The sequence below is a fragment of the Sus scrofa genome, chromosome 18, assembly GCF_054392235.1.
Source record: "Sus scrofa isolate SSC_HxYL_T2T_F1_AM1 chromosome 18, Sscrofa_HxYL_maternal_Yorkshire_Landrace_v2.0, whole genome shotgun sequence".
NCBI lineage: Eukaryota > Metazoa > Chordata > Mammalia > Artiodactyla > Suidae > Sus > Sus scrofa.
Genome location: NC_139400.1, coordinates 22,835,666 through 22,851,850, shown reverse-complemented (window position 1 = coordinate 22,851,850; position 16,185 = coordinate 22,835,666). Strand labels below are relative to the sequence as shown.

Below are 16,185 nucleotides of genomic sequence, written 5' to 3'. Positions count from 1 at the left end.
GAAAAAAAAATTGGATAATAGGACTTTTAAAGGGGTAACAACAGTAAGACTGTGTAAATAGGAGTTCCTGCTGTGACTCAATGGGATTGGTGGTGTCTTGGGAGCACTGGGACGCAGGTTTGATCCCTGCCCAGCACAGTGGGTTAGAGGATCCAGTGTTGTGACTTAAGTCACAACTGCAGCTGAGATCTGATACCTGGCCCAGGAACTCCATATTCCCTGGTGTGGCCAAAAAAGAAAAAAAAAAAAAAAAAGACTACTACATAAATAGATGCAAAAAGCCTAAATTTGCAACTGTATGATACTGAGCAAATCACAAATGATAATCACTCTGAGCCACGCTTTCCTCATTTACAAAATAGGATAATACCTAGCCCACAGGATATTATTATAAAAAGACTCTGTAAACTGTAAAGGAATATATAAATATTACTAATAAGAACAGTTTGTGAAAAGTGGATTACCTAATCATGTCTGGATTATTTAAAGTGTGAGCTGAGCTTCATATTTCCAGAAAAGCATCCAACCATTGTTATGTCAAAATATGTGAGGAGGAGAAATGGACTAGAGAGAATTAGAAACTACTTTTAAGTGTGGAAAGGTTAAAGGAACTAAGGATGTTTCATCTATGTCCAGAAGTTACTAGACAAGTGGAAACTGCCTTCACATATGTGACAAGAGATATAAATGGGAAAAAGATTTTTTGGAGTTCCTGCTGTGGCTCAGCGGTAGTGAAGCTGACTAGTATCCATGCGGACATGGGTTTGATCTCTGGCCTCACTCAGTGGGTTAAGGATCTGGCTGTGGTGTAGCTCCAATTTGAACCCTAGCCTGGGAACTTCCATATGCCCAAGGGCTGCCCTAAAAAGGAAAAAAAAAAAAAAAAAAAAGTTTTTGGTTTAACTAAGTGAAAAATGCTCTTTAACAATTATAAGTTCCCTGAAGAGAGCTCCCTACCCTTTAGCTCCCAAATAGCTCTTCATTACTGATGTAAAAAGAGTTCTGGAAAATAAGGTATTTATTTACAGAGACTTCCTGACTTGTGAGCATACACACACACACTTGTGAGCATCACAAATGAGACACTGGAGGTAAGAAAAGGATTGGATTGGTTAGGCGAAATTTTTTAAAGTTGTATGTTAGGAGGGAACAGGGTGGTCTTGGGAAGATAAGGAACAGCTGAGAGCTGAAATTCCAGAGTGCAGAGGTAAAGAAGATAGGAGGACTGATCACGGAGCAGTGAGGGGATCACAACACTGCACTGAATGCCACAGTTCAACCAAAAGGTAAGGTAACGCATGTGCAAATGAACCTCATTAATGTCTCTAGAAGTCCAGGTTCAACACAAAGAAGATCCAGGCTTTGCAGACTTCCAGAAATAATCAGACACCAACATCACTCCCTCAACCATGAGTTTTCAGTCAACAAACATTTGCTGAATATCTACTCTGTATCATCTTCTCTGGAGCTTGAGGCTGTAGCATTCTGTAGCAGCTCCCTAGAAGTCATGCTGCTTTGTATTTCTTCAATGGATCACTGGAGTTTGGCTATTCTGAACACAGAAGCGGTAGCTTTTGATGATTTAGTGTTATTAAAATATTTTTATGGGAGTATAAAGCCCTCTTCAGGCTTGCACTGAGACCAAGGTATTTTGCTGCCTATACAGCAAATCCCCATGTGGTTCTGTGTCTACTAATATTCCTAAAATTTTTAATGTTCACAATTTTCCAAATTAAAAATTTTCAAAATTTCTAAAGGTTGTTAAAAACACCAAAGCCAGTTTTTACTCCATTTGATTACACTGCTCACTTTTATTTCAAAAGCGAAGAACAGTCAGACTCATCTTTTTCTGAAAAATGGCTCCTACCTTAAAGGTTTAAATCAAAGTCACAAAAATCCCCCAAAAGAAGACTAAAATTATCCAAGCTCTGAAACATGATATTAATAGACAAAGTCTTCATAACCCAAATACAAGCTTCATTTTTATAAAGTATCTTTTTAGGCATTAAAATAATAATTTGCTTTCTTAATTTCAGAAAAAAATTATTTCAGGAAATGAAGTAAATTCCCCATTATTATACTAAAACTAAATGAATAGATATGGGTTTAATCATAGTGATAAACATTTCTAACCCAACTGACCAAGCATATATCTTTTTTCCTCACTGCACTATTTTCACAAACCAGAGATAGTTGTTAAAGTTTGTTTTGAGGTTGTTTTATAAATAAACATTTGATTTTTAAAACAATAAGGTAAATTTGATATATAATTACTTTAGCTATGTGAAGTATATATGATTTTTAAAAATAGGACTATTTTGCTTTTTTTCCTCCTTACTATTTATTCATATACTGGAAAAATTAAATCCAATCTTCAAATGATGCCTCAATTTAAAAAGAATCAGTCCTAATAAAAATGTATCCTTTCTAGACCTACAAAAGTTGATACTCCTGTGGAGGATACCATCTCAAAAGGCCTATATGCTAATGAATTCAAAGACCTATTTGCTTATCATCAGTTCACTAGGGGGCCTTAGTTTAAAAATCATTTAAAAACACATTTAAGTGTTCATCCTTAGCTATGATTTATTATAGTTTAATTTGGAAAAGAATGTTAGAGATGGTCTTGACAGAACCAATTCTCAATCAGTGTTGAAGAAAGTTAAGGCAGGAAGGAAAGAGAGAAGGAAGATTAGATGAATATAGTTACAGATTAGAAAATTCCTATTCCACCATATTCTGGGGCTTTATACTGAACTAGAACTCATAATATTTACTGAAAAATATTAAATCTATTAAAAATCATACATATTTATGAAATACTGAATTTTAGTAATATTGTCTCAAATATTAATAGATTTTTAAAAAGCTAGAATAACTCAGAAGTTGGAGGAAAGTGAATCATGTCAAAAGTCTACCAATTTGACATTTGCTACTCAATCTACTCCAAACCCAGACTGTACTTTCTGCGTAAATGTGCTGTTCAGATTTTTAAAAGAGAGGGGAAAAAAATAATACGATCACTTAAAATCAGAAACTAGGAAACAAGCTTAGAGAAGGTAACTGGGAGGTAAACTGATCATAGAGACTCTGAGTAAACACTCAGGAGCCTGATAGAGCACTTTCTCCTTAGAAATGCAAAAATTTAGGCCTGTGAGGGAGCCTGTAGGAGAATCACAGGAGTACACATTAAGATCTCGTCAAGACCTCCCCTTTTAACTGTGGTAAGTAACAGGGAGAAACAATTTCTTCTTTGTCCAAAGAAAGAAAAATAAACTGGATAGAGAGGTAAGCAGAAACTCTCAGAATAAGACTGGTGATGGTCAAGAATTAAAACCTGAAAGCACGTTACAAAATAAAGGTTGCAAGGCTGTATGTATTTTCTTGGAAATTATGTAGGACCTTTGCTTATTTTAGTAATAGGCGTCATTCCATTTACCTACCATTTAAAATACAGGTGAGGTCTTGCAGCACTGACTACACTAAGACTAAAAAAAAATGTCATTTCTAGCTGGGTTTCTGGGGCTGGGTAAGACTACCATTAAGGTAAAGAGTGAATGTTAACAGTTTAGATGTAAAAACAAAAACTAATACCAAACTAAAAAAATCCATACCTGGTAACAAATCACACCCTAAGTGAGGGATAGGGCTATCAGTAATTCATAATCATAAACTTGTATTTTTAATAGAGAAAACATAAATGCAACAATGGTATGTAGCCCAACACTCAGCTTAGGGCCAAAAAGAAAGCTTCCTACTTTGTTGATGAAGTCATCAACCAGGGCGCCTCCTTTACCTTTAGCTGAATACTCAATATATACATGTAATAAAGGAAAAAATGAATAGCTTCAGGGTTGTCGGTCTTCTTGCAAATACCACCACATAAAACGACAATGTTTAAAAACATCCCAGTCATGTTCCAGATAACGATGGTTTGCTCCGAAGACACAGTATTTCAGTATACAAGACTGACAACAAAGTATAAATGCTGGTATAGTCCTTGGGATGAGATCTCACCATATTAGGAAACAGCGCTAGGCTACCCAAGTTGATTGCAGTCAGCATTCCTGCATCTCTTCTTGGAGATGATGATGGTATTATCATCTTTAAATCCTTGTGGAGCTTTCCCTCCTTCATTATGCTGAAAATAACAACCTCCTTGATTGAAAAAAAAAAAATCAGCAGATATGCTATCATTTTCCATGGTGTAGCATATAGCAGCTCTTCAACGATGAGTCTGAGATTACACCTTTAGTGTGGGTGAGGTACATCCTGGCGCCGTTATAAGAATTTTTTTCACTCATAATAGAGATGTCACCAGTCTAGTGGTCATGCATGTTGATCCTTAAATACTCTTTAGCGCTGCAGAAAAATCCTGGGCAAATTTAATTCCACTTCTGTTTTACTTTTTATTCTGATACTTGTATTTTAAGACTACATTAAGAGTACCTGCAAGATTACAATTTCCCCCCACTAAAGTTACTTCAAGATCACTGGGCCATATTTAAAACGAGGCTGTTTTAACAACTTACAGGATCTGTGATAACAGTTGCCAGTAGATAGACACTTTGAAAGTCTTCATTATCTGCACTGACATTCACAGTTGAAAGCCCTTGACTTGCGAGAACTACTATAATAAACTGTAAGACACAACAAAGTTTAGAGAAGAGATGTATTCTGAATCTTGAAGTTTTTTCTCCTTGAACTACATATATGAAGGCAAATTCAGATAATGAGGGCTAACAAAACTCGAAATTGTTAGACTGTGACTATGGGCAAATCACAATCCTTCTGAGCCTTGTTTATTAATAGCATTATTATTATTTGGTCTTTAAAAGAAAGGTTGTTAAAGACTATGTTATACGTTTCGTAGCTCTGACACTTCATGATTCTAACACAGATCTTTTTATCATCTTTTCCTTAGTTTTTCCCAAAGAGTATGGCATGTAATAGTATGCTTAATAGTGAGAGTGAAAATTGAGGAGCGAAAGCTATGAAAATATTTGTTCATATAAAGCAAAACCAAGGGTGAAGTGGGCACCTACACTGTAACCTTACAGCATTTAAACAGTCTTTCTTTTTAAAAAGAAAACCTTTAGGGAAAGACATAATATAAAAACAGCACTTATCCTGAACATATGAATTAATCAGAACACAGAGGGAATAAATACATGAAAAGTCAGAGAGATGGCCTGAGACTTTTTCCTCTGCTACATTCACAAAGTGGAAGATTTAAATTAAAATTAACTATATATAAACCAATCTACATGCACATAAACACAGTCAACCTCACCTCTAGACTCAGAGCTAGGCTTAAAGTTTACTTAACTCTGCTAAGTAAACCTTTTCTTATGTAATATGCTAATCAAACGTCATGAAGACAGAAAGACTATTATTACCATTTCAGAACTATTCAGACAGTAGCTTGAAACATTTTTACTTGAGTCTAGATGCAGCTATTACCACACAGCCCAACAAGGACAGGCCAAAGTTCTCACAGCTGGAGTGGGTTATTTATTCTATTTTAACATTAAGATAATTAAAGAACAGTACTACTGGGCCACCAAATTGTACACTTTAAAGTAGTTAATTGTATGTTATGTGAATTTCAACTCAATTTTTTAAAAAAAAGATACCGGGTGCTTTAAAGGCTTTATAAATTTTATGGGGGGGAGCTTTTGGGGTGCTGCTTTATTGCAGAGCACAATAGTGGGTCTTAGTATCAACAGGAGCTGGAACAACAAAACTGTTCTAAGCACAGTATGTTCCAGGGTTGGAGCTTCCAAGAACCTTGAAAATAACCATAACATGTGAAGCTGCTAACAACACAGTGAAGTCAATAGCCGCCTTGTGAAGTATGGTGTGAAAGAACCTGGAGAAAATGGATTGGTTCTCAAGTACAATTTTCAGTTGGTTCATGGAACTTCTAGGTACTTCAGTCCAATTCTCTGGCAGCTTATACTCTTCAATTCTAGGTACCTAACAGGTGTAAACTAATTTTTACATAATTCAAACCCAGGGCAGATGCTGCAAAATACCAGAACAGAGTAGATTCACCTTAACAAATCTTGAGTTCCTAAGAGTGATTCTTTAGAAAAAGCTCTTGGTTAAAGAAGGATGCCTAGCAATATTACGTTGCTAAGAATAATACTCAAATCACAAGGCAGTAAGGAGATTCAAGGAGCAATGGTTTCTCAATCCATCAACATGGTTTCATAAACACAGCATTCTTGAACCTGTATTTTGAAGCATTACCATTTAAAAACGTGACAGTTGATATGTCAACTGACACACAGAACAAATCCAGAGAGTTTAAAAATATTTTAGTAGGAATTCAGTCAAATTTTAATTTTGTCAGGAAATTAAGGATGCTTCCAAATTAGATATGTTTGCTATTAACTGAATGAGAAAAAAAATGTTACATATCTCTATTTCCATCACTGAATTCAGTAACTTGTAAGTTTGAATCTATTTACACAGCACATTTATCTTTAGGGGAAAAAAAAACTCAAAAATTTTTTATAAACTGTTAGAATAAAATTCTTAAGTTCTCGCTACTTTTCACCAATCTACTGCTTGTAATTCCAATTTGTTATACAAATAACACAGAATGACCTAAAGAGATAGTTTCCCTGGTAGGTAGAAAGCTGATTCTTTTCAGTTTATATATAAGCTTGGGAAAAACTAGTTCACACCTGCAATTTGGGCTCCTCAACTGTCAGCCTCATCACATGCCATACCTACTCCCTCCATCTAAACCTCTCACATAATAACACACTCACTGGGCACACCTACACCTGCCCAATCTTACCTCTGGCTTTTCCCAGACCTTCCCCTGCACTCTGCCTTCACATTCTCCCACTGTGCTTTGAGGAAGCAAAGTGGGAAGTTTTCCTTTGGACCATCTTAAACTTATAGGAAACCTTAAACTTACAGGAGTTTCAGGAAACACCATGCTTTCTACAGTTCTCTCTCATACAGTCTGAACCAACACTCTCAAAAAAGGACTGCAGGGAAAGCAGGAAGAAAAGAGACCACAAGAGATCCTAAATCTAGTCTTCCCTCCAATCTCCAGCCCTAATGTTAGACATCTGTCCACCATCCTTTCTTTGGTTCTCACTCACCGTTTAGCACTGCATGGTCATCATACTGACCAGAGTCTCTGAATTTGTCATTCCCTTAACAACACTATACCTGTTCTGTGTCCTCATCAAAATCTAAAATCACCAAACTCCCTTCAACACATTTACACCTCTGGTTATTTCCTGCCTTAGTGATTCCTCTTGATCACAAGATTAGGTCTTTCAGTTTTGTCTCCTTGAATATCTTTGTGGCCTGCCTTTCTTCACCTTTAAACCAAACTCTATTTGTCCACTTCTGATGCTTTGTGTTGAATCACCGAAATACACAAAACCATAATATTTAGAGAGAGAGAGCGCGCGCGCACGCACACGTGCACCAGGGATCGAGCTCACATACTCATGGAGACTATGTCAGGTTCTTAACCCACTGAGCCACAATGGGAACTCCTCAAATTTCTAATGGACTTCTAGGCTTATTCTCACAGATTTCTTTCTTTTTTTAAAGCCTCCCAACTCCATACTTTCACCCTACTTTCTCACACAACATGCATTCAATAATTACTGAGGGGAGCACCTTCATCTATTCTCATTTTCTCTCATCTCAAATTCTCTCTCCTCGCTTTTCTGATGGTTTTCACAAATAACAGAGGAAGACACAGTCCGTGTCTTCTTTCCCCTTTTTTGGCCGCACCTGCGGCACATGAAAGTTCCTGGGCCAGGGATCGCCACCAGCAGTGACCTGAGCCACAGCAATGACAACGTTGGATCCTTAACCTGTTAGGCCACCAGGGAACTCCATAGCCCATCTCTCTTAACTTAAACCTATAACCTAACCTCATCTCAGGAGCTTACCTTCTCCCGGCACCTACAGAAACCTGTTGTCCCACTGATTAGTCTATCTTCTCTTCTGTATGATGTCATCTTCTCTAATGGCTCTATATATTCTACCTTTAAATATTTAGCTACCTCCCTTATCTTTCTGATTTCTAATTCATAATTTCTTCCTAATTCCTACTATTACTATTTTAGTCCAGGCCATCTTATTTGCACTGTCCAGCAATGACATACTGGAACTGCTTTCTAACTGGTCCTGATTTCAAGAGCATACCACCAAATTAATTTTCTTAAAATGCTACAATCAAGTTACATCTTTCCTCAAGAACATACAGTTCTCTACCACTGACCACAGCCACATCAAGACTACACTCTTCTTCCTAGGTTTTTTTTTAAACTTTTTAGGGCCACACCCCCAGCATATGGAAGTTCCCAGGCTAGGGATAGAATTGGAGCTATAGCTGCTGGCCTACATAACAGCCACAGCAATGCCAGATCTGAGCCGCATCTGCGACCTACACCACATCTCACAGCCACGCCGGATCCTTAACCCACTGAGCAAGATCAAACCCACATGCTCATGGATACTAGTCAGGTTTCTGCTGAGCCACAGTGGGAACTCCTTCTTCCTAGTTTTTGAGGCTTTTGCACACTTATCCGGGTTGACCTCTGTCCCTGATTCCTTGTTCAACCTGTTCCTTTTTTTTTTTTTGTCTTTTTGCTATTTCTTGGGCCGCTCGTGGCATATGGAGGTTCCCATGCTAGGGGTCCAATCGGAGTTGTAGTCACTAGCCTATGCTAGAGCCATAGCAACGCGGGATCCGAGCCACATTTGCGACCTATACCACAGCTCACGGCAACACCGGATCGTTAACCCACTGAGCAAGGGCAGGGACCGAACTCACAACCTCATGGTTCCTAGTCGGATTCGTTAACCACTGCGCCACAACGGGAACTCCCCTGTTCCCTCTAATGTATTTCCACTTCTGTCATTTAATTTCAAGCTATCCTTCAAAAGCAAAAAGCCCCACACCATTTATGAAACATTTCCCTGAACCTATTCATAATAACTTTTCTCTAACTCCCATTTTTATTTTTGTATCAGCAAAGTATCTGATTAGTTCACTAAACATTTCATGTATTTAAGACCTATAAATATTACTACCTTTATTCAGCACAAGGAGACAACATGGTACTCATTCAATAAAGTTTACTCATTCAAATAAAAAGGTTGAGAGGAGAGAGACACAGCACTAACGACAGAAGGACTAGCTTGAAACCAAATAATTGACTTGGTTCTTTTTTGTAGAAAAAGACATATATATCATGGTTTGGGGTTATCACTTCTTTATAAGAAAAAAAATTTTAAGTTATTGTGCTTTTAATTGTATTACATGCATCTCTTAAATCCAATTAAGCAGATTCGAGAAAGCTTCATGATCAAATAAACAAAAGAATCCAAAACCTTACAACTCAATGTAGCATAAGATGTTCCCCAGCTTTAAGGTCTGCATAAATAATATGCTGGTCTTCATTTTGTACGATTTCAATGCGCCTGCAACTGGTTCCTTTCTTTTGGCTTTCTGAGGCAATGCCTCTGGGAGTCGCTCCCTATGGACGCTGTATCACAGCATAAGAGACCTCTGTTAGTCTTGAAGGTGCTTGGAATACTGTACGAATAGGAGCCATGTCAGGAAAAATGTGCACACAATGTATTAAAGTTGTTTTCTTTAAAATGGAGCTCCACTTAATTCCCATGATGCTAAGTACAGAGTAGGAGACATGAACATATGCACACAACTGAGAAATACCTAAATTAGAGTATTGAAGGTGTGTCTCCTGTTAAGATTTTTTTCACTCTCTCCAAATTAAATATTTTAAAATTTCAAGTATCAGTGTCCAATACTCTTTGTTGCCACTGTCAGAGTAATGAATAATGAAATGGGTCTGAACTGCTATGGCTGTTCCTGTGATTAAAATATATCTAGAGCTGACCCTATAGAAATAATTGAAATAACACTGTCACTAAACTGATAATAGGATCTGTACTTTATTCAACCTTGTATCCCTTAAGACTTAGCTCAGGTCACTACACAGAATAGGCACTCAAATACTTCATCAATGCATCGTTGAAATAAGGGGAGAGTGTACAAAAGCACCACCTGTAAAAACAAAATGCAACAGCAGAACAAAAAGGAAAGTATTATTAATCAGAAAATATTTTCTAATGGAATCTTTAAGAAAAAGAGGCACTTGACATTCCATCATATGATCAAAGTCATGCAGTCCAGGTCTCTATTTCCTACAGTGGCACTGCAAATATTTCAAAGCAGCAGTTCTTTACATTCTTCCCCCTTCTTGGGGGTTGTCAGCAAACCCTTAACAAGTCTAGTAACTACAAATCTTCTTTCCAGAAAAAAAATGGACAGATGTACCTACAACTCGTGACTTGTCAAGCACGTCCAAAGAGTTCTGTTCCTGATTTAACAAAAAGACTAGTCACTTCTGAAAGATTAAGGCCATAAAAGTATGATAGATCATGCTTTTTCCCTTGTGCATGATAGACCAATCATGCAGAATTTATCAAAAACTAATTTGAAGTTTTCAGAATTTCTCATTCTTTACCATCATCTGGTTTTTATCAATTTACTTGCTATACAAAGTGGTACTTTCTTTCACGTGCTATGTAATTTCTTCTGTGTTTTAGTATAATTATGACTGATTTTAAGACTTCACTTTTTAAAGCCATAATATATGAAATATTAAGCAAGCAAAACAGTGAAGCTTAATTTTTTTAGGCTTACAAAGTCTTAGAGTTACAAAATTAGTTAAATAATCATCTTTAGCTAGTCTATGTGAAAATATCTAAGTTGAAGCCTAATTACCTAAGAAAGCATTTCCCTGATTACGATGTGTTTGTGGAAAGTGGGTGGGGATGGAGACTGGGGGAGAAGCAGGCAGGAAGACAATTCTGGGCTCTAGCAAGTCTGGTAAACTACCTGACAGTTTTACCAGAGTTGTGGTAGCTTTTCTTTCCTCCTCCTTTTTAAGAAAGGAGAGAAAGCTACCACAGGAAAGAAGCTTCTAACTCCTTAAAAAGGAGAAAGCTACCACAGGAAAGAAGCCTTGCTTAACAGGTATATCTCTCAACACAGAGAAGTAACTAAATGGAGTTAACCACCTCTTAGGTTTTTCTAAGACTGGAGTAATGAAAGGTTTGTACTGAAGAAGGAGCAAGCCATGCTGCGAAGCCCTATGACAGGGAGTCCTAGTTTGTTCACAAAGTCTGGGAGCCTCAGGGAGTCCTAGTTTGTTCACAAAGCCTGGGAGCCTCAGCACCGTAGGAGACATCAAGTGGATGTCCTGGCATCTTAAAACGGCAAAAAGGCAATCATAACCAATGAGTCATTAAAGGTTTCTAACAAACCTACAATATTTTGTTTGTATTTTCTAATGGTGTCCTAAAGTCACTTCTAAATAGAAGTTAGAGATTGTCATTTATGCAGAATTATATATATATAATTTAAATGGCTAGATAATTAGTTGTTTTTACAAATGAAACCAAACTGAAGGATATCTAAGAAGAGATTTTAGTTTACCCACTAAAGCTCCAGACAAAGCCGTTAAACTTGTGTATTATAACTACAAAGTTATCAGACTTCATTTAGAGGTAACCCTGAAAATTCCAACTCTAATATATTAAGTATCAGCTTCTAATAAGCTGTTTCTTTATTATTATTATTATTTTAAATCTTAGGCTTCCTTTTTTGGTGTTTGTGCTACTCTTTTAACATTTTTTAACAAATTAAAGCATATCTTTTATCACAATTGGTTTTTGTAAATCTCAGAAGATGCGACATTCCTCTTTCGTCCCAGATGCTTACTTTAGGCAGAACACAACCATGCTTGCTGAACCAGCTTTTGTGCGATGCTCAGAACTGTTCAGTTTATTTTCTTTCATTATCAGCTTTAAAACTATTCCAAGAAACTATTATCCAAAAACACACTTCACGTTATATCCTAATAAAGTACTCCACTATTCTCTGTGACTAACTACAATTACCTATGACAACTTACATGGCCTAACTTTAGAGGATCCCCAATCTCTTCTCTTCCACCTTAGTCTCATTCTAGTCAGGTACTTGTCATAGTTTTATTGTCATATTTCAATTGTTAAACAACGAAACTTCCAAGCAAATATCCCACAGAACTACTAATTCAATAAAAATGTTACACTATATGGTTGCTTCTCACATACAACATTAACCCCACATTCAAGTTTCTGATAAATCAACTGTAAGTTGAAATTGTTTTTGAGGCATTTCCCGGTATACTAGGCAGTGCATTAGAAAAGAGATTATATTGCATTTAGTCTACAATAATTATGCTTTAAGTGTCTCTATATAATTAACAACCATTCAAAAAGAAAGTGCAAATGTGCAAATGAGAGAGAACAAAAACAGTTTCTAAACATATAATGCATAATATAGGATATAAATCCATACAACTACAAACAATTGCTGACAACATCCTTCTGAGCATTAAATGACACCACCAATTTTGTTTTATATGTATTCTTTCTTCTCAAGTATTTCAAAGAATGCAATAGACATTATCTTCTCAATTTCCAAACTTTTCATGAATATATTAGGATATTACCATTTTTTTTCACAAATCAGAAAACAAGGAACTACCATTATCTTTGTATATTTTAATAATAGAGCCAAAATAACAAGTCTAGCTAATCTTATGTGGGATCTTAATTAGTACTACAAGTTTATTTGTGTGAATTAAAAAATAGTATCACTCATGAGAAACAATGCCAAAATTATTATGCTAATAAATTGTGTTAAAGGCCTAAAGAAGAAATACTTTAGCAACTATGAGATAACACACTAGTTGTAGGCATGAGGAACGTTTATATTGGCTCTTCTGGGTGTATACATTAAATGCAAAATCAGAAAGGAATCATGCAAAAATCCGGTTGCCCATGCAAGCACCCCAGAGTCTAATCCTCTCCTCTCAGTTCTGTTGTCAGGCCACAGTAGTGTGGAGACTTGTAGGCTGCTGTCCTTGTTGTAATGAATGGGAAGAGGCTGACAGTGGCATGGTCGAAACCTTCACCTCTTCTTCCCCTGTGGAAAAGTCAGTCATGGTCTAGTTATGGGTGACTAGATTTGTTAACAGTCCCTTTAAAAATGATTTCAATATTTGGAATACTGATACATATATAAAATACATGCTTAATGGTTGGAATGTGGGTGTGAAATAAGACATGAATTTTAAAGTATAAACTTATCAGGCACCTAGAAAGTAGTTACACTCTAAACACACCCTTAAATTCAATACTATGTCAGATTAAGATTAAGGAACAAATATAATAGATCTGGATTTATAAATACACAAAAAGGAGGGGAAAAAAAAAGACCAGGAAAGCCATTCTTTTCCAAGCCAACTGGACCCCTTATATATTCAGACACTCCTAATATTATTGTTTTGTGGAAAAATTAAAACAAAATTCACAGAAGTGAAAATGATTTTTAAAAGGAAAAAATGACAAATTCATGCTCTAAAAGTAGAAATTGTGTTTAGAAAAGAGAAATAAAAAGATATAAATGTTAATTTATTTAGCAAATTGTCATCCAAAAATTCAATGTGCACTTGTGAAGTAATTAGAAAACAGTCAAATGCTAATAATACAATGATCCAATTGACTGAGAGTGAGATGACTACTTCTTCGTCAGAGAACTATACATGAAATGAGGTCAGTCCTCCCAATTATAATTGATAATTATTTGACTACAAGTGACTTATTTCACACATGACTCAAAAATTCAATCAAGTCACTGTCTAAAACAGCTGATTCAGAAACAAAGAATTTTTAAAATGCCCTCAAACTCAAATGAACAAAAACATGATAAAAATCTAATCCTGTTAAATGGTTTCAAATATTTTTCTAAGTATATTTTGAAACAACAACACTTACAGACTTATTTGTTTTCCAAATAATTTTAAGCATTATGGAATAAAAACATCTTGGCAGAGAGTTCTCTGAAAAACACGCCTGTGAGGTTACATTTGAAAAGAGAGCTTAACTGATAACATGAAGAAAAAGACTGTCAGTATTTAGAACAGGTTATTTCATAGTTTTTTTCAAATTGGTAAAGATTCTAAATCCCAATTACATAGCAAGAAAGGCTGTGTAGAGGAAATTTTAGGCTGAGTTCTTGGTGAGAACATGGTACTCAAAGAACGAATAAGCAAGAGATTACTTTTTGTCAAGTCAATAAATCTCATTCTATTTTCTAAGTATAGGTCATATCCTTAAGCTGGCCCAATTATCTCATGAATAGATACTGTTCCTAAAAAGGGACCTCGCAAGGAGTTCTACTGTGGCTCAGCAGAAACGAATCTGACTAGTATCCAAGAGGACTCAGATTCAATCACTGGCCTCGCTCAGTGGGTTAAGGATCTAGCGTTGCTGTGAGCTGTGGGGTAGGTCGAAGTCTCGGCTCGGATCCCGTGTTGCTGTGGCTCTGGTGTAGGCCAGCGGCTACAGCTCCAATTCAACCCCTAGCCTGGGAACCTCCATATGCCGTGGGTGTGGCCCTAAAAAGACAACAAAAGGTGGGGGGGGTTGACGCCCAAGTGTGTGAGAGCAGATATCAATTACTATGGGAAGAAAGCCAAGTTAAAGTAATGCCAGTAATCTTCATTCATAAAGAACATCAATTTTGAAGTGAAAAAAATTTCAATTGCTGAATCAGAGATGAGTTCTTAGTGTAATTGTACTACTAACTGAATGTGTGACTTTTAACAAACTATTTAATCTTTCAGCTTTGTCATTCCTAACATGAAGGAGCTGAACAAGGTATGTTACTTTTTAGGACAAGAAAAGTCACCTTTTAAAAGCACATGGTTCTAATAATTTAAAAAAATCTGAATGGACTTAACTATAACTGCATACTGATCACAGTTTTCCCTCAAGAATATTTATTTCAAAAATCCTTCTAAATTTAGCAAACTGGATATACAGCCAAGAAAATGCTGCTAAAAAAAGATCTTACTTAACTAAAGCAATAACTAATTTTAAACACAAAAATGTTCTCAATTAGGCATAGGAAATGCAAACAGCATTTATGTCAAACCTCTGGCCACTGTCCTTCCCATGACAGGTTTCAGATACATCAATTTCTAAGAGTTAACTGAAGCAAACCAAAACTGGAAGTTTTAATACAGATATATAATATAGACATGGTATCTGTATGATACAACAGTAACTGACACCTCTAAGTATTTACTCCTAATGGTCAGGAGCCCCATTTTGCTCTACATTTCTAAAGAATAAATGAACATGCCTTTTCCAGTATGGAGGACTGGCTAAGCATATCTTAAAGCAGCAGGCCTTACTGAAACAGCATGTACTCCCCATTACGAAGCACTTAACAGAGAGCTACCCTGTGTAAGAACCATGATACTCACTGCAGGACACCGAGTTAAACCTTTTTCAACAGTTCAACTCCAAGTACAACAGAGTTACAAGTAGGGGTAGGAGGCAGATATTGCCTACATATTCACTTGCTTCAAATAACTCACAGTTAAGATTATACATAGTTTTCCAGAATTTGTCATTTCTAATTGTTACTGAAAATCCTCAATCAACTAGCTACAATTGTACAACTATTCTGTTTTGAGGCTTAGCACATTCAGCTTTCTGAAGTATTTGCCAACTATTTAGAGGCCATGGAGGGATTCTATGTAACCCCTGATAATAATTTTAAATATTTTGGTACATTCAAACTGAAATTTCTCTGGTCATGAGAGCCTTAAAAGTAATCTAATAATAAGCTTATTTAGTCACCATTTAAATACCAAGCTAGTATATATACATAGTCAAAAAGTGAAAATCTGAAACAATAAACTCTTCCCACCTCCCATCAAATACAACAATGATTCGGAACCTATAGTTGGTCTCTTCATTCTTAGAGCATCTGGAAAAAAATGTATTTTATGCTCTATGGGTGTGTATATGCTAAAAGAGAAGAAAAACCCACAAACTTAGGACATAAACATAATTTAATGCCATATTTTTTTCATAAAGTATTTACTTTAGATGAAGATTTCCAATGATTAACATGAAGACCACTACACTCACAAGTAACGATTCCTCATAACCCTGTGGCTTTTCTAGAGTATCTGCTGGCTTGAAACTTTTGGGTTAAAACTGCTCTTTTGTGCTAGTGAACAATATATGACAACTATGAAATCA

At 36.2% G+C, this 16,185-nt stretch overlaps 1 protein-coding gene across 8 annotated transcripts in view; it reads right to left on the bottom strand.

The window, feature by feature from the left end:
- CNOT4 (CCR4-NOT transcription complex subunit 4) overlaps nucleotides 1–16,185 on the bottom strand; it is a 159,286-nt gene that overhangs the window by 14,853 nt on the left and 128,248 nt on the right. For 2 of the 8 annotated variants that reach the window (XR_014833737.1, XR_014833738.1), the window contains exon 11: nucleotides 12,608–14,494. The exons of 4 other annotated variants lie outside the window; for them this stretch is intronic. Coding sequence is in view for 1 of the 4 variants with exons in the window: in XM_021078772.2 (XP_020934431.1) it covers nucleotides 12,951–13,051 (101 nt within the window). In the remaining 3 variants the exon portion in view is untranslated. Of the gene's footprint in view, nucleotides 1–4,017; nucleotides 14,495–16,185 lie in introns of those variants that run through there. 2 more of the 8 variants (XR_014833736.1, XM_021078772.2) reach the window with 2 other exon arrangements.